At 36.8% G+C, this 20,019-nt stretch overlaps 1 protein-coding gene across 1 annotated transcript; it reads right to left on the bottom strand.

Moving 5' to 3' along the window:
• Positions 1-1,158: 1,158 nt before the first annotated feature.
• STRA8 (stimulated by retinoic acid 8) lies at positions 1,159-19,791 on the bottom strand. The gene is made up of 8 exons (XM_029283857.1): positions 19,591-19,791; positions 16,710-16,785; positions 14,799-14,883; positions 14,258-14,410; positions 8,886-9,174; positions 7,338-7,414; positions 6,111-6,222; positions 1,159-1,230 (listed from the first exon to the last, which is right to left on the bottom strand). The coding sequence occupies exons 1-8, from the start codon at positions 19,780-19,782 to the stop codon at positions 1,159-1,161; spliced, it is 1,056 nt and encodes a 351-aa protein (XP_029139690.1). The 5' UTR covers positions 19,783-19,791.
• Positions 19,792-20,019: the final 228 nt, after the last annotated feature.

Genomic DNA, 20,019 nt, shown 5'->3' with positions numbered 1-20,019 from the left:
TGGCAGTTGAGCCTAACATTTCAAATCTTGAAGTAATTCTTTGGTATATGGTTGAAATTATTCTTTTGTATAAAGAAACAAGATTAATGACTTCAGCAGCAGGAAATTACATTCTGGCTAATTTAGTTCAATTTTGTGATGGCCCGTGGGCTAGATGCGTCATGGAGAAACTGCGCCCACCCCATTGCTGGCAATGGAAAAAAAAGTCACGATATGTCACGACAGTCACGTGATGTTGCGAGTTTGACACCCCTGATCTACATCATCAAAGCATATCTTTAAAAAAAGTAAGATAAAATGCATCAACAAATATGTATATGTTTTCTTTTTTCCATGACGATGTTGTTACTTTATAGCCAAGCTGCTTCTTTGTACCCCCCATTTGCTTTGGAGTCTTTTGGATGATGGCCCAAAACAGGAGAGCAGGTTTAAGAAAGACAGCCTTATCCTTTCACCCATTTTGAATATTTAATCAATCCAATTCTCTATGTTTATAGGAGACCCACAACACACTAAATTAAAATGTAACTAGCTAGTTTGTAGTTCAGTATGTTATGTAACTAGTCTTTAATAAATGAGCTTTGAAAATGACTTCCATGAACATCTTTTAATTCTGTTCTTAATATTTAACTGAAATGCATTTTAAAACTGTTCCTATTTTAACTGATGTTATACTACACTGCTTTTATTGTGAGTTTTCCCCGAGATGATGCCACAAGTACAGAAAGCATCTAATTTTTAAAGAGACTTTCACCAATCTGGGGCCTTGCTGGGAATTCTGGGAATGTGTTCCAACATATCTAAAGGCACCAGGTTGATGGAAAACTGTTTTCATTAATGAAACAATTGGTATCACAGGTAGTTTTGTCCTTAGTTTTTAACATTATCTATAGGATGTAAGATTATGACTTGACACTGGCAACACTGAATTAAGACATATATTTAAAAAAGAATTTTATGTTAAACTTCAATACATGTAAAGTAACTGCTGAGAAACTGCAAAGCCAACATAAACAGAACTGTTTGTAACATGATGTATGTTATGGTAACAGAAATTATGGTAACATCTCCCATGGTAATGCTTTTTTCTTTTTTTAAGGAAATTGAGGAAATATTAAACCGCAGCTATATTTCTGCACTTAATGCGAACATGTTCATTTACAAATCATCATCAAATGTCTCCGTGCATCGCAACATCACAGTCTCGTAGTCTAACTGAAGAATTTCTTCCTGCCAAAAATAAAGGTGGAAGAGAAGAATAATTAAAGTTCTGTTAGGAGCCGGGCTATTTTGGGCAATAGAGTTAATGAATAAACATTCCATAGCAAGTTTAAATGACCTACAGAACAGTTCTTTGGTAGTCAGATTCTCAATATACTGAGCATACTTGTGTTTTTACATAAATGCAGCAAGATTTTGTGGCGGATGCTAATCAGAGCCTGCTGATTTATGGATGTGAATGTTGTTCTTTCAGCTGGTTTCCTTACCAGGAGGGCTGGCTATCTCATAGCTCAAAAATACTGCAAATCAAGTCTACTAAATTTAAATCAAGATGTAGAGAAAACATTGCACAATAATAATGTGATAAAAAGTTATCCAAATACTATTTTGTAACACAAAATCCCAGTGTAACTCTGTACCTCACATTAGAACAGTAGTTCTCAACCTTTTTAATGCCGTGACCCCAACCGGTTGTAAGTCGAGGACTAAACCGGTCGTAAGTTGAGGACTAAACCGGTCGTAAGTCGAGGACTACCCAACCGGTCGTAAGTCGAGGACTTTCCCTGCCCGGGAGCGTCATGCATGCGTGGTTCCGCCCCCTGCACCGGCCGAGGCGTAGCTGGCAAGCGGCAGAGACGGAGCAGGCCGACCACCAGCTGGCCCAGCTCAAGGGAGGTAAGACACCCGCCGGAAAAGGGGGAAAAAATGGCGGACAGCCTTGCTTGGCGACCCCCGTGAAATGGTCAATCGACCCCAAATGGGGTCGCGTCCCATAGGTTGAGAACTGCTGCATTAGAGAGTGGCTCTAATCCAAATTGTATCTGCATTTTTTTAAAAAAAGGAGAAAGTTAAAGAAAGAATGTGCTACTAAATAGGCAAGCTTTTTGTTTAGTTTCAAAAACCAAGTTCTCCCTCTGCAGAAGTTTTGATTTGCTGGTCAGAAAGCAAATATAAAAACACAAACAAACTTACAGAGAACTGATTTTGTTAGACTGATTTTGAACATGGCTCTTGATATCTAATGTAATTTCTGTTTTGTTTCGTTTTTTGCTAAGTGTTCAGATTTCTAGAACTCAGTTGATGGGAAACTCACTTATTAGCATTCTAAAAATATTTTAAAAGAATTTAGAAAAGATACTAAAGGCTGATTAATATGATCATGCGTGCTTACTGAGCTTGTGGATCTGTGGTGAAACATATACATAAACATCACTTATTGTCATTCATCAAGCTTAGTTTAACTAATTTATTTTATCACCACAACACAGTCAAATTCAGAAGGAATAGATGTGGAGTAAAATAGGATAAGCTGCAAACTATGTGTGTAAAATAAAGTATGATTATATCTTGCTCCTCTTAAATTAATTTTGATTCAATATACTGTTTTAAACAACAGAAACATCTACATTTCATTGATATCAAGAAAAACCTGTAGGTAATTAATTTTGGTTAAGGATCATAAACAAGGGTGTACAACAATTTATACAGAAACTGCCCTGGGATAGAGATATTAGGAATTAGAATGGGAAGCACCTGCAGGTCAGTGGCTGGAGTGAACTGCATTGGGGATTTATCAGTTGATTTTTTTAAATTTATTTCATTTCATTTCATTTATACCCCGCCCTTCTCCCNAAAAATAAATATTTGAATTGGCCGCTCTATTAAAATTTTGTTAAAACCAATTAAAATACCCCCTAGGCCAGTCCTGCCTGCTGAAACAGCCAAGTCTTGAGGGCGCGGCGGAAGGAGGGGAGATCCGGAATCACCCGGATCATTCTCTTAAGCAATTCTACCTCCTTGGGTGCCATTCCTCTCCTCTTTAAATTCATGTTTCCATACTAGGATTGGAAGGATTTTTTTCCATAATGCAGGTTATTCTCTAGAAATTAACTGGAAATTGAGGAGCTGTAATGCCAGCATATCAGGATATGCCAGTTTGTGGGAGGCCACCATAATAAAATTGCTCATCATATTCTCATATTCTTTACAAGCAGATTACATAAAATTATACTGATATCCATCATTTATTCCCATCGAAACCATTATGGGCATTATTTTAACTTGCAGGCTTTCCATATCACCCACATTGTCATTCCTCAGTCCCTCATAAATCAGTTTGAAACTAAGCACAAGTAACTTCAAATCTTTCAGTCTTGAATATCCGTTCAATCCAGTACCTATTAGCCAAATACTTTTGGAAGTTCAAATCTCAGTCCAACAGGATACACAAATCTTAGTCTATTTCTCCCCCCCCCCCAAGTGTCTACATTAATTTTCTAGAGAAGAGACGGTGTACTGTTGGAAGATCTAAAGGACCAGTTTAGGGACAAATTATCCTGGAGAAGATCTACTTTTATGTTCAATATGAGCTGATACTGACTTAATGACATGTAATAAATCAGTATTAATTTCCAACATAATATATTTATGAATGTATTTGCTCTCCCCACACCAGTTAGCTATGTTTGCACAAAACAAGGGGCTCTGAATGGGTTCTAAAATACATGCTCATCAAATATTATTATTATTATTATTATTATTATTATTATTATTATTATGGTAAAGTTGGAAGGGACCTTGGAGGTCATCTAGGTCATTTCCTGCTCAGGCAGGAAACCCTATACCATTTCGGACAAATGGCTGTCCAGTTTCTTCTTAAAATCTTCCAGTGTTGGAGCATTCACCGCTTCTGGAGGCAGGTTGTTCCACTGGTTAATTGTTCTACTGGTTAATTGTACAGCCAGCTTTCATGAAAGTTACTACTTATACATAACTCTAGATGTACATTAGTATGTTGGATAAAGAAATTTATATATTTTGAAAAAATAAAATGCTAGGTGAATTTCATTTTGAAAGTTAATATACCTGCTTTAATATTTTTTCATACCATTCCTAATTTTATAAATCTGTGACTATGACAATCACCTTTTTTCATTAGCTAAAAATTATCCTCTAAATCATTTTTGAACTGTTTCAGATGGTAAGAAATAACAGTAAAATAAGATTAACCATTACATTTACCCAATATAAATGTTTCAAATCTGTTAACCATTAGATTTGTCTTACAGAGTGTATTAGTATACCAGTGAAATGAGCTATTTAGATTCCTTTTTTAACATTAACAAAATGTGTGTCAAGTGTTTTGCATCAAGAATCTAGAAAAACTGTAAAAAACCTAGAGGTGTGAAGGCCATCCCTTTATTGTGTTATCTCTCTTCCATCTCATTAAGGGAAGGTCCTGAAACTAGAGGGCACAAACAAAATATTTACTATCAAAACATACTTCATCAACCAGATTTAAATAGGTGGTTATATTGTGATCCACCCTGTTTTGAAATCTACGTACATAATTCTTATGGGAAGGTAGAAATTAGATAACGTGATAGCAATCAGACACAGACAGATGAAAAGCAACGTATTTGCATATGATAATAAATTACATTTAAAAAAGAGAAAACAGGTGGTCCTGGTTACCCAACCTTTAACTGCGCAAAATAAAAATACTTCAGCAGATGTATTAATGAACAAAATGGTATTTAAAGTATGTAAGAGTCTAGCAATATTAAATACTTATTGGATATGAAGCTCAGAATTACTATTGTGAAAACATAGTTTGGACTAAATTCACTTGCTTAGAAATAGCACTGATTAATTTTTTAGCTAAAAGAGACAAGAAATGAAATAACATTTCTATAACATTTGTTATTTATAACTAAAATTGTATTTACTTTGTGTCCCACACTCTATTTATTGCTAATAATTGCTCACTACTGCTATACATGGAGCTGCCTTTGAAGACCACCCAGCAGTCAAATGACCCAGATTGCAGCGCCATGGATAGATATAAGTTTATTGTAGCCATATGATATTTCTGCCTTACTAGCTGCATGGTTCCCAATAAGTTTTTGGTTGCAGTTCAGAGCGCCTGATTATCACCTATGAAGCCTTTTTAGCACATAGGATTGGGTTATTCGTGGGATGTCTGTTCCCAAAAATATCTATCCATTCCACACACTTGAATAAAGTGCATACAGACAGGGTCCCTTCCTTAAATAATGTCATCTTAGGAGTACCAAGTGTGTCAGAGGCCCATAAAATCTAATCAAGTGGCCAATATTTAGGCATCAAGTGTCAATTGCTGTAAACTATACTATTGTATTTCTACTTTTTTTCGTTACTAAATACCTTCATTTACCCAATTTTGCTTTCCTTCGTTCCTTGTGGTTTTCCTATGAACAGCATGCCTTAAAAGATACAGGGATTGAGTATTTTATCAATGAAATACCTATTTGACATGATCTTCAACAACTACAAGCAAATTTCAACTTTTTATGATGCTTGTGGAGCATAAGGACACTCTGTTTCCCCTCAAATGCTCAGTTTAATTATGCTACAGTTCTCCAGAAATTTAAGGTGTCTTTTTACAAGTCAAGGAATCACTGAGCCAAAATGAACTTTGCTTTAGATGGTGGCTGAACTTGGCTGATGTTTTTTAGGGTTGGAAGATAAGCCGGCTTGGTGGTGGTTGGTATTTGGGTCACCAGGGAATTTCAAGGTTGTAGGCTAAAGTGAGAAGTAAAAAAATTAAATCCCAGAAAGTGATGGTAAACTATTTCATTACTATTGCTAAGAAAACTGCATAGCTGGATACATGTAATTACCAAACCTAGTCCTAACTTGAGGGCAGTTTCAGTTGAAAATTGTTACCACATGAATAGCTGAGAAATGACTTAATTATGGGACTCTGAAAGTAGATTTGTTGTCCTTATGCATTAGTCACTTTCAACTTACCCAAATGCTTCAATGTCTTTGTGACAGAGCTTGTACTTCTTCCATAACATGAGAAATGATCCTAACAAGCTTATTTCAATCACATTGCAAAATCCTACCTGTGATGGTTGCGTGCTAGCAAAAAACAAGTTTTTCAAGAAGGTAATGATCTGCAAGTAGAGGTGATGCTTATCCTCTTGACTATCTGAAGCACAGACTGTGAACGCTGAGCTGCAAACAAAATAATCTATACTGAGGTCCCCTATCAAGTGTGTGGAAGAAAAAGCAAGAAAACACATATAAAGGCCTCTGATTACAGGTTTGGCTGAAAGGAAATTCACACAATTATCTAGCTTTGCTTTCATGCGGTGCCTGTACTAATGGAAAACAGTGACTCCTGAAATTAAGCTGCTCCCAAAGAGTTCCTTTGTGGTGCCATCTGAGCAGGTTTGCATCATTGTCCCCTCAGCCTGTCCTGTCAGAATTCACAATTGGTGGCAGACAAAAGCCAGTGTGTAGAAAGCCACAATCAACATGTTGCTGGCCCAGTAGATTTTTTGTCTCTTCTTAAGGATCATCAAATGTGCAAACTCTGTATGTGATCAACTGATCAACCTCTAACACACTCCAACACCTTTGGGGGATATTGGCATCTGGTCAAATATTTTGTTCATTTAAGGAAATAAAAAGTGGCTACTAGAGCTGGAGGATTAATCAACTTCGCAGCAAAAAGGGGACTGAGGGGCAGAGATTAGACCCAGGAGGGTATGGACCTACACAGGAAATAGCACTAGCACTTAAACTTATATACCGCTTCACAGTGCTTTACAGCCCTCTCTAAGCAGTTTACAAAGTCAGTATATTGCCCCCAACAATCTGGGTCCTCATTTTACCAATCTCAGAAGGATGGAAGGCTGAGTTAACCTTGAGCTGGTCAGGATTAAACTCCTGGCACTGAGCAGTCAGCCTGCAATACTGCATTTTAATCACAGTGCCACCAAGGAAACCTGTGGAACCAATTGGAACATGTGATTTTAGATTGTCTTCCCCATGAGCATTAATGTGCCATATATTGTCTGCATGTGGAGTCTTGAGGCAGAATATTACAGACAGCAGAATTTCTAGAGTAGAACACCAGAAAACCTTTCAGCTACGTCCGCTATAGGCTGCCTTGAGATACAAGCAAAAGTACAAGAACATATGGCCTGGGACCAGGGAATGCTTATGGTAGGGTCAGGAGACTATGGGGATATGGCCTGAAGTTGACCACGCAATGAGTAGCCCAGACATATAGGAACAAATAGTTATTCTGACCTAGTTAAAGATTATCTAGTTAAAACCATTACCTTTGACTGGATATTTCTTGAGTTTCGTTTCTATCAAGGAAACTAGTGGCCACATCAAAAGCATCTTCAAAGAGGATCTAAAAGAGAAAGCATTTTGGACACTATATCCAAAAGCATGATACAAGAAATCTCTTTCTAAATGCCTGCTGTTGATTAACATTTATTCTAGTGATTCCTAAATAGTGTGGCACTTGGATATTCTAAGATGAAACTGGTTGGTATGAATAACTGTTATGCACTGATTTTTCAGCCCTCAAATTTAAAAACAGTTAATATCTCTTTTTATCCAAGACCATTTATTTTTATGGTTTATAGTTTATGATGATTTCCAATTATTAATGAGGTTATAGTTTATTATTCTATTTTATGTTATCACTGAGCTTGGTTGTAATCAAAATGGCTCAAGAAGAATCAAACAGTGTAAGATAATAATTAAATTACTCTCTGCCTCCTTACTAGATGATGTTCTTTTTCTGAAACTGACACCATACAAGTGCTGCTGATACTGTCAAAATATCATAGGGCATAAGACATTAAGAAAGAGGTTAGTTTCTCTGGAACCTATTTAATTAAAAACAATCACATCTTTCCCTAATGCCTATTATCTCCCACAGATTCAATGGAGAAACCCACATATATATTAGCTGATAAATGAGGCTTTGTAACTTTTCCACCTAATCCACAAATCACATATCCCTAACACAGTGGTGGCGAACCTATGGCACGCGTGCCAGAGGCGGCACTTAGAGCCCTCTTTGTGGGCACGCGTGCCATGCCCCGGAGATGGCAACCATTCCTCTTCAACCAGCCGCCCGAGGTCCCATGTGGCCGGAGGCATCCCGGCACGCCTGGTTTCCCTACACCCCCTGTCCCGTCCCTCCTGGCCTCGCATGCTCTCCTTTTCCCAGGCACGACCCACTGCATCGCCTCCTCAGCTGTCGGCCAGCTGGCCAGCTCAGAGGCGGCTTCTCTGAACTGCTGGCAGTGGGCTGCGGAGCCCCAGAGTGCGCCGGTCAAGGAGCCGGCAGGCTGTGGCTGCTGACGGACACTGTCGGCCCCCACGCGCTCGCTGGTCTCTGTGTACAGGGGCCGATGGTGTCAGGTAGCAGTTGCCCCAGCCCCTGCCTCTCCTTGCCCTGCGGCAAAGGCACCCCGGCCCTCCCCATGAGCAACATCAAGGTGACCACACCCACTTTGGCCACACCCACCCAGTCTGCCATGACCACCACAGCCATGCCCACACAGTGGGCCACGTCCCACCTGACACCCGGTGATAAATAAGTGGGTTTTGAGTTGCAGTTTGGGCACTCGGTCTCTAAAAGGTTCGCCATCACTGCCCTAACATGTTTTAGTTATCACCAATATGAGCTAACTGGTGAATAAATCAACGACGTGGCATGAGTTTACATTCTGACCAAATGTGGGTGTGTTGTAATAATATTATTATATTATATACTCTAGGCTATTTTGGCTACAATTTTATTTAAAGAAATTCTTTTTTCTTGACTCAAACTCTTTTTTTTAACAATTTCTGAAACAAATTCTCACCTCCTCCGGTGTGGATGCTACTGAACCGCTGGCTTCCTGACTGTTGTTTCCACTGTCTCTCATACTGCCCTCATCAGTACAGGCAGGTTCTTGAGAAGCTGTCTTGATCTCAGAGATGAAATTCTGTCTTTGACTACAGTACTGCAAAATACTGTCCTTCCTGTCTTCTGGGAGTCCCTGCCACAGATGGGAAACAGCTGTGGAGACCACAGGGAGCATAACATCTTCTGGGCTCACAATTGCATTATCAACCAGCAAATCTACAGTCTGTTTGTAAAAATACAAGTATCTGGAATGAAACAGGAAAGGAGATATCTCTCACAATATGGTCTGGGATGGTATCTAACAAGCACAGAGCAATACACTTTGGGCGTCACTGAATTGAAATGGATGAAAAGTGGACACATTCAGTCAGAAGATCATACTATTCACTGCTCAGGACATGAAAAACAAAGACAGGATGCCATTCCCTTATAGCGAGGAAGAATGTAGCAAAGACAGCACTTTGGTACAATGCAGTTAAATAGATTTCATGAGGGTTGTTCAATGTTTGGCCCCAATCACTGATGCAGAAGAAATTGACAAATCTTGTGGTCAAATTCAATCGGAAGTTGACAGAACATGCATACATGATATGCTGCTTATGGTTGAAATGTGGAATTCGAAAGCTGGAAAAATCTGGACTACATGGTCTAGGGAACATCACCAGATCAAATATTTGACTACATTATTGGCACAAATAGGTGGAGGAATTCAGTTACAACAGCAAAAGTGCAGTCAGGGATTCTTTGCTCATGTGCAAGTTGCAAGTCAGGGATAAAACAGAAGAAAACCAACTAGTTTCCACAATATGATATGGAATATTGTATACCCACCATTTTCAAGAACTTTGAAGTCCTGAACCTTATTGATGGGAGCCAGAGGAACTGTGGAATGAAATCAAATAAGTTGTTAATAAAAAGTGTGAAAAGTGACTGTCTATGATTAAGAAATAGAAGAAACCAAACTGGATGTTTGAAACAGACAGTAGAAATTTTTGAAAAAAGGCAAAACCAAGAAAAGCAAAACTCTGTGGAAGGCTCTAACCATTCCATTCCTAGAGAAGGAACAGTATTCCAACATCTATAAAGACATCAAAGATGGAAACAGACATGGAAAACAAAGTAAAGTCTTCCAAAAGATTTATTAAACCAGAAGGAGGTTCTAACATCTGATATGCTAAAGATGTCAAGAGACAGATTCAAATAAATCAAGGAATATGCTGAAATTCTGTACAGTACAGTACAGTACAGTACAGATGTCCACATCCAAGACAGCTTAGCAGATATTTCCCTACTTATATAATTTTCTAATACTAGAATACCAAGTTAAATCAACACTCTGATTATTACCAAATTGGAAAACTATAAGAATTGATGAATATCTTCAAAAGTATGGCAAGCAATGAAGAAGAATCAGTAAAAGTTCTAACTGAACTGTGCTAGAAAATGTGGAGAACACACTGATAGCAAGACGTCAGGTTACATACCAGTACTAAAGAAAAGATCCTTAAGTTATTGTGTAGCAAACTGCTACACAATAACTGTAATGCTTAAGGTCATCCAACACAAATTAGAGCCTTATCCAGCTGTTCAAATTGATTTTAGAAGAGGGAGATATTATTGCTGAAGTATTTTGCAAAAAATCAGAAAAATAAAAAAAAATATCCTCCAAAACTCAATGAAAAGTTCATTGACTCTAGAAGACTTTTGATTGTATCAATCATATCAATCTATCAAATGTCTTTAGAAAAATGGGATAAACAGAATATCTCATTGTCTTCATACAAAATTTATACCCAGGTCAGGAAACAACAGAATATGATGAAACAGACTGGGTCCAGTTGGCAAAAGAATAAGGTAGGGCTATATATTATCTCCTTATCTGAAAAAATGAGAAAAGCTGCATTAGAAGATGAGTGCAGTTTTAAAACTGAAGAAATAACATGCATTAAATTGAAGCGACTACTCTGATATTTATTTATTAAATTTGTATGCCCCTTATTTCACTGTTACAGCGACTTGTGGTGGCTTATAAAATGATAAAAAGATAATACAAAATGAATATGTCCTATATATTGATTAATAATCGATTATCTTCAATGCTTCAACCAAATACAAGGGGTCATAAAAATGCCTGACAAGGAAGATCGCTACTTCAACTGCACTTCTAAAGTAATTGCAAGGGCCACAGAGCTTTATAGCTTAACTACGGAAAATAAAGTGTAGGAGAACAAAACTGATGAGAATGATCAAATAATTTGGAAAATTAATTTTCTATCTAGGGTGCCTAACAAGGCAATATCTGCAGAAAATTATGTTACCCAATAACTACATCCTTAATTAAACCACTTATTATTCTATGTTAACAATATCTGTTGCTAATGTTTCACAGCAAAGGAATAAAAGGACTAGAAAATGGTAGTGTCTTCTTTTATCACAATCCAAATGGAAGAGGTTGCTTTCTAAAACATTTCATGGAAGGAGAAAAATCAATATAACTCTTATTGTAAATGGAATTCCTGTTTTAAACACTAAGTTTGTACTGCCATTTCTTATATTGTAACTCATGGAAAAAAACAAGCTTCCAAGTAAAGTCAAACTCAAAATGTTAAACAGACATACATTACAACCATGATTTATACAGAATATAATGTAATTATAATGAGACCTCACAAAATGAATATATCCAAAATAAAGTCCAGAACAATTGCCAGCATATAACTATTTATTTTTCATAAAATTCTAAAAATTTTCAAGCTGATATTTAATAATAAAGGAGCATAGTACAACAATGGGGATAATAATTTATTACATTTATATGCTGCTAGACTCCCAGCAACTTTGGAGCTATATAAATGAAATATTAAAAACAAGAGAAAGACAAGAGATAAAAATGAACAGTAAAAATGGTAAATGTGACAAGAACCAGACAGGAACAAAAAAGAAACAAACCCACATAATTCAATTGGATTTCATTCCTCCTTTCTAAAGGCCTGGGTGATGAACTGGGTCTTCAAGGCCTTTTGAAACATCAATAGGGTGTGGTCTGTTTCGATTTTGAGAAGAATCGCATTCCAGAAGGTGGGCACTGCTATGGAGGAGCCATGCTTCTGGGTACCAACAGATGGTCTTGTTTAATCAAACACGCCAGAGCATGCCAACCAAGCCATATCAAATCAACTGGGCAGATACTACGGCTGGTAGGAAGTCCCTCAAGTTACCAGGCCCTATGCTAGGTTGGGTTTTATAGGTAGTGACCAACACAATGAATCACAGCCAGATGTAAACTGGCAACCAGTGCAGCACACAAAGCAGAGGTGTTGCTTGGGCATACCAAGGTATGATTACCACTGCCTGCACTACTGCCTTCTAGACCAACTGAAACTTTTGGGTGGTCCTTAAGGGCAATCCTATGTAGAATATGTTGGAGTTAAATTGTGAGGTTGGGTGATTGTCTGAAGAGGCCAACGAGAGATGTGAGTTCAGGAATATCTGCAAATTGCTTACCATTTGTCAGTTCTCTCAGGAAAATCAGACAGGAAACACAACCTCATAAGCTAATTCTACTTTATTGTATGGCTACATTAACAGAATCTTGCAAATCTGAAAGTACAAATCTCCCATGATTTTTTTTGCAGCCTGATCACTTAGGGTGGGTTCTTCTTGTTTCTTTCTCTAATTAACTAAGGGCCTTTTTGCCCTCATGTCTGACTGTTCCCTAGGAAGCATCTCTTTTCCTTGTCCGTCACATACAATTACATTTAATCCATCCAAAGTCACAGATAAATATTCAAGATCTAGGCTTTTTCAAAGACACCCCGCCCCCAGCCATGCCGTCTTTGTAGACCTGGCTTGGAGATGGTTCTTCCCCATCCAAGCACACACAGTCTCCAGGCACTGGGGCGCAATCTTGAAACTCTCATTTGGCCAGCCCAAAAGCAAAAGAGAATAGACTAAGATTAAATACAAAAAATGACCACACTAATGACAACAGGCAGTTAGAACTGACAATGAAAAAATTGAAGTGGTGGATAGCTTCTGTTTTTGGGGATTGACTACTAACAGTAAAACAACTAGAAATATATTAGAAACTAGAACCTGACAAGGCAACAATGAAAGTCTAGAAAAGATATTCAGAGGCCTGATCACCATCTTCTTCTTCCCCAATGTCTACACTTACTGTGACCTATAAAGATTATAATTGTAATGACAATAGTTTTTCTTGTGACACTCTATGGGCGCCAAGGTTGTACTGACACAAAATAAAAAGTATTGGTGCTTTTGATATTGGAGAAAACTCAATAATATCATGAATAGCTGGGAAAACAAATAAATAGATCATAGTACAAACCAATCCACAGTTCTCACTTGAAGAACAAATGAAAGGAAAAAGAAAAGGATGACCAACATCAAGATGGATGGACTGTTTGTTCTTATTTATATTTTGTAGGATGGCATTTGGGTTTATTTGATTAAGTATAACCTAAAAAGCAAGAATTAATTTCTTTCATTAATTAGGAGACTTAAGTGTGGAATTAGAAAATAAATACAAGCCAATTCACACTAAAATCTTGAATATGAATAATTTGCATTGTTATAAAAACAGTTATCATATTTGCTTTGAAAGTATCACTGTAAAAGGGAAGGAATGAGACAAGAAATCACAAAATAACTATATAAGTCATGGATTAAAAAACAAACCTTGTACTGATTTTTGTCATCTCTAAAAAACAGTTAGGTTAATTAAGAAATGCCTCAAGTCCTGTAATTCAAACATGCTTGCACCACCTGCTGGTCATATTGCATAGTTATTCTTACAATGCTGTCCCTACTTCCTCTCAGAAAAAAAAACGTATTATGCTATGTGATAGGTACACAGGACCATACTATGTAATAGATATATTTAAGAATAGCAGAAACAGAACGTGTTTTTCAGAAGCAGTTCAGGTTAAGTAGTGACTTCCAATTTGTATCAATAAGCATTTCCACTTTATTTGGAGCTATTGTTATATATTTTTTCTTTTCTTTGATTTCTGCACCTTTGTTTCTCTTCTTTGTTCTCTTATTTTTTCTCCTTTTCCATTCAGTATTGGTTCTTGTTTGTTTTTATTCTGAATTAATTTTTAAATAAAATTTATAAAAAAAGAAAGCAAATATTACTTAACTAGGATTTTTGAATAACCTGACATAAATGAACCTTTTCACTAAGCTATACTGTAGCGACAGACAAAATATATTACACTGCACTCATCAGCGCAATTGCGCAGTCAGTGCTGTGCTCTCCCCCCGCTACACAATAAACCAAATAAAGTATCATATTTCTTCATGTACCGTTCAAACTCCATGAGATCAGGAGAAGAGGTAGTTGATGACTGTGTTAGCCTTTGACTTACATCTTCTTCTACAATTGGTTTCTCATGTTCTTGGATCACGTACCAGACCGTGCTGCCATTTTGTCTCAAAACATCTGAAGAGGGTACAATGCTAAAAAAATAAATGGACGGATTACCTAAATTCGTATTTTTTTTGTCATGAACATATATTGAAAAGTCAACAAATTTTGTTTGGTGTAATTATTCTTCAAGAAATACACCATGCTACATAAACCACCTGGGGAGCAATATAAACGAAGAGAATAAAGAGAAACAAACATAAAAAAGTGGGATTGAGATTCATTACATTAAAAATTGCACTTTCACAATCTCTATTGCACATTAACTTTCCTTCTTGCTGTTTCTGCAACTCAGTAAAGACCATGCAAAGTCAGTAAAGTCCATGCAAATTTCATAGAATAGGAATGTAATTATTTTCTGAAGCTCACAGACTTGAGATATTTAAAAGGGACACTTTCAGAAAGTTTAAATTTTTTAACCTATGATTGTTGAAATACATCTTGACATATTCCTCCTTTACATCTTCCAAACTGGATGGATTGCCGTCCTCCAGATTTAAAACTTCTGTTGGTAACAGAAAGAACATCCATTACTACCGTAATAGGCATTTTTTGAAATTTGAGTATAATCAAATGTACTTGAAGAAAGTATTGTAGGAAAATATTTTAAACAAGCAGAGCTATTATCTTTATTATTGGTTATTTGTAATATTATCACTGCTAGTATTATTAATATTGTGTTGCTGCCCAAACAATATACATGATGTATTTGTCAATAAAATAATCCAAACTTATAATTTCAACTGATACAACAAAATGAAAACAGATAATATAATGGCAACAAACATCATATAAGCAACAAGTCAGAAAATTCTATGGAAACGATAGGTCACCGAGCTCTATTTTGGGAGGGGCTACAGCTCAGTGATGGAGCACAGATGTCCTCTGAAGAAGTTTCAGTTCCCCACATTCCCAGCTAAGGCCACCTGGTAATAAGTGATGCAAAAGGTGATCACAGCATGTGATGCTTGAATAGCTGGACAAATCACTCATAATTAGCAGCTTGAAAATTAGGCTGGAAAATGATGACATGAGCAATGATTCAAATGTCATAATGGAAAAAGGAAGTGAATAGAGTTCTCTCTGATCCAAATATAATAATATAGTTGTGTTAATAAAATATATTTGACAATGGGAAAAATAGATATTTTATTTCAGTCCAAGATTAGGGATATAAAAAGAAACCATTACAAACACAACACATAACAAAATGCACAAAAAAATGTAAGATTTAAAACAGAGCAGCAAGAATGAACTTAATCTATAGATCAACTTTTATATCACCTATGATACTCTTCATTTCTTGGTAAACAGTGCCAGAGACAAATTTTGCTACCTTATAATATTGTCTAGATTTAAATCATATAAAAGAAGGGACACATGTATCTGATCTAAACAATGGAGAACGTTTTAACAATATAGGATAACAGCTATAGATAATAAATACAGGATATAGTTTTTAAATGTTTTTAGTATTTTAACTGTAAAATATTTTTTTGAATTGTAAGCTGCTCAGAGTCATTGACTGAGATAGGCTGCTATAGAAATTGACTAATAACTGATTGACTGACTGACATTGCCCTTCAGAATTGTCCATTCCTCCGAAGAGATATTTTGGTGCTTCCTTTTTTGGCTTGGGTAAATATACATTTATATCAGGTTCAGCACCTATTCAATCTTAGCTGACCCCAAAAAGACTAAACAGGGTTCTTCAGATTGGTATTTGGGAAGGAGACAACCCAAAAAATCTCAAGGCCATAGGTTAATTTTTTTATCAAATTTATATGCCCACCCATCTCACAAGAAGGGGGTCTGGCGATGCAGAAAAAAAGTATAAAAAGTATGTCAGTCTTATAACCACACACACGAGATTCAATCAGCAATGGAGCAGCCTTGAGATCTCACCAGTCCCCTGAGACCCTCAATCCTGATTGCAAAGCCAGATCTTGAGAAAACTAGATCAGGAATTCAAACTATTTCTGGAAGAAAGCAGTGGCAAATCACTTTCATATTGCTCCCAAGAAAAACTCAATAGGAATGTCTGTAAGGTTCCATAGAGTGAAATCAAATCAAAGAATGCTCACTGAATATATCAAAAATGGAAGCAAATCTATGTGAAAATACTTAAGAGATTAAGCACACCCTCCCCACTTTCTGATAATTCTGTTGTTCATAGCGATCTGTTATGCTAGTAAATATGAGCTGCAAAAGATTCATCTTCTTATGTTCCAGCCTGATTCTGATTCTATAACTTGGTCACTAATCTATTTTTTTTAAAGAAACAAAGACATAGCAGAGGGAAAAGATTTAGCAAGCACTTCCATATAGTACCTTTCATTTTCAACAGATTTTCCAAAGTTTGCTCCAATTCCTGGATATAATTCTTAGCCTGGCATAAAATCTGAGACTAAACAAACAAACAAAAAACAAAGAGCCAATCATATGCATTCTGAATAGGCTAATATTCATGTGTTCATTTAATTGGTTAGTTAATTACCGTAAGTAACTGGATTTCGAGGCCAACTGCTGAATGGTTTACATCCCAAAGATAAAAAATAATAAAATTAATGCCAGATTTTGAAAGAATTGTAGAATAACTGCAGGGGAGAGCTGTAAAGATGTCTGGGGACAAGGTGTTCCAGCTGACAGGCATTATGTCAGAGAAGGCATGCTTCCTAAGCCCCAACAGGTGACAATGTTTAATTAAAGGGACTTGCAACATGTCCACTCTACCCAATTCTACTGGGCAGGCAAATCGCTATCAGAAAGAGATAGTCTCTCAAATAACCAGGCCCTATAGCATGAAGGGCTTTACAGGTGATAAGCACCATCTTGAATAAAACCCAGACACATGTATGTCCTAGGTCAGTGATGGCGAACCTTTTAGAGACCGAGTGTCCAAACTGCAACCCAAAACCCACTCATTTATCACAAAGTGCCAGGGCTGCATCAGCATTGTGGTGCCCTCAGGGGGGGTGGGGGCGTGGGCCACTGGGTGGGCGTGGTTGAAGTGGTCACGGCAGACTGGGTGAGTGTGGCTGGGGCTAGGTCAGCGGGGGCCAGTCCCTCGCCATCTCCGGGGCATCCCCGGGGGGCCGTCGCTTGCTCACTCACTTCCTGCCCTGTCATTTCCAAACGCCACATGGTCGCTACTCTGGTGAACTCTGCTGGGGCAACGGTGCGCATGCCCGCAGAGAGGGCTCTGAGTGCCGCCTCTGGCAAGTGCCATAGGTTTGCCACCACTGTCCTAGGTTTCCTAATCAACCTATTGCTCCTGTGTGATGGGAAACTCGTGGCTTACTGGAAATTGCTAAATTATAACTCCCAATAGCCCTCCACATGGGCTATGGTCAATGGGGACTGTACTTTAGCAAGATCTGGAGGGCTACTGTTTTCCAACCTCTGAAAGAATTTAATACATCAGGTTATGAGGAGAAAAGAAAAAAAAGTTTTTAAAAAAGGGAAACCAGTGCTGCCATACAGGTTTACAGATTATATTGACTTATTGTTGAGGCCTGGATTCATATTTTCTATATAATAACAAATAACATGTGATAATATTGTGGCATTAAAGTATCTCCCATATGAAAATCATGAAATGCAATCAAAATCCAGGTGGAGAAAGAGTAAAATGTACCTTGCATTATTGGCAATTGAAGTGTAGGTAATCCTCAAATTATAACACAACTGAGCCCAAAATTTCTATTGCTAAGTGAGACAGTTTTTAAGTGAGTTTTGCCCCATTGTTTGAACTTTCTTGCTACAATTAAGTGAATCATTGCAGTTGTTAAGCTAGTAACACAGTTATTAAGTGAATCTGGCTTCCCCATTGACTTTGCTTGTCAGAAGATTGCAAAAGGCAATCACATGACCCCAGGCCACTGCAATATCATAAATACATGCCAGTTGCCAAGAGTCCAAATTTTGATCACGACCATGGGGATGCTGCAATGATGAAATTGAAAAATGGCCATAATTCACTTTTTTCTGTGCCATTGTAACTTTCAACAGTCCCTAACCAAATGGCTGGAAGTTAAGGACTACCTGTATTCTCATCTGCCTACACTAAGTATAATAAATAGTCAATCAGGAAGGAGAATACTATTTGATAAGCAAGGGGCTTGAAAACAGCTTGAAAGGATAGAGTATTGATAGCATACCTGTATAAAAGGCTTGAGCTGGTTTAATATGCATTTAATTTTCTCAGGAAACCTCATTCTATGGGAAGAACTAGATAACTTTATTGGAAAAAAATAGTCTCTTCATTAAACTTTAATTATTCTTTCAGTTATAGAGGGGAGTTCTCTGAAGTACCTATCTTTCACAGACTAAAGTTTTTGCTTTGACTTTGCACATATCTCAATCATCTCAGCAACGGATTAGAATGTATATTTGTTTTCCTAACATTTTTTTTATTGTGTTAAGTGCACTGGGTAAATCAAACTTGCTTTTGATCATTTTTTTAAAAAAATATATGAAACAGTATGAAACAGGCTTATAAATTAAGATAATACCAAATTGTCATGGACCAGAAAGAAATCAATTTATAAATCCTTACTTCCATATCTCATTCTATATCACATCTTGCTGGCTCAAAGCTCTAAGCCAAAAGAAAGATTTTTGGTGTCCATCAACTTCCCTGACATCTGACTTAAAAGAAAGATTATTCTACTAAGTAAAATTAAATAAGAAGCTAGCATGTTACAAAGTAAACATTCATTTCTAACATTATTTATTTGCAGCAATAGTTTGACAATGAAGAGAGAAACCTTGAAATTCCTTTTGCTAAATGGATGGTTACTAGTGGTAAAGCCCAGAGTCGCTTTGAAATGAGATGGGCAGCAAATACATTTAATAAATAAAAAAAGTTGTTTTTAAAAAAAGTAAATGGATTGGTATGTCTGTCATGGCAGTTTTTTTGTGAGTTGGCACTCTCCCATAGTATTTACTTCTTTATTAAAAAGACTGCCTGCTCTCACTCACGAGATATAATTCTAGCACATAGAGGACAATTCCCTATATTTACAGACGAAATTGGAAAAAGCACTAAATCAAACTTCCACAGCTTTAATTTCATAAATGAAATTTAAAAACAGCAGTTGTAAGAGAATGTGAATAATACAGCAAGAATATTTATTACTATTACTAAGTATTATTCTTACTGTATTTAATTTTTTTTCACTTTTAAAGACTCACATACTTATTTCTGTACCTTTGAGACAGAATTTTCTTGCTGTGAAAATACAGTTTCTCGTAAGTTGTTGAACAGTCCTGCCAAAGTAGCTCTATGACGTGCCTGAGATAAGCGTCTTTTGCCCAGTTGTGGCTCAATACCTTGCAGACGAGTATGGTATTTAGGAGTCACTCGGGCATATGGGATGCTGTAGTCTCCAGATATCTCCATCAAAAGCTGAAAGATAATACCTATACTAAACATGCATAATGTGAAACCTATTGTTTCTTACTATATTCATATTATACCATCACTATGAGTGAATTAGATCAAAATTCATTTTAATTGCTTATATTTATGCAATAAGGACAAATAATATGGCCAAAACTAGATGAAAATATATGCATGTTGAACATTTTTACTGTTATAAATATATTATTGTTATTATTCATAGTACTATTAGTTAAA

The sequence above is a fragment of the Protobothrops mucrosquamatus genome, unplaced genomic scaffold, assembly GCF_001527695.2.
Source record: "Protobothrops mucrosquamatus isolate PMUCROS unplaced genomic scaffold, P.Mucros_1.0 scaffold251, whole genome shotgun sequence".
Classification (NCBI taxonomy): Eukaryota; Metazoa; Chordata; class Lepidosauria; order Squamata; family Viperidae; genus Protobothrops; species Protobothrops mucrosquamatus.
The sequence above is the reverse complement of the archived record's forward strand: the minus strand, read 5'-3'. Positions and strand labels throughout refer to the sequence as shown.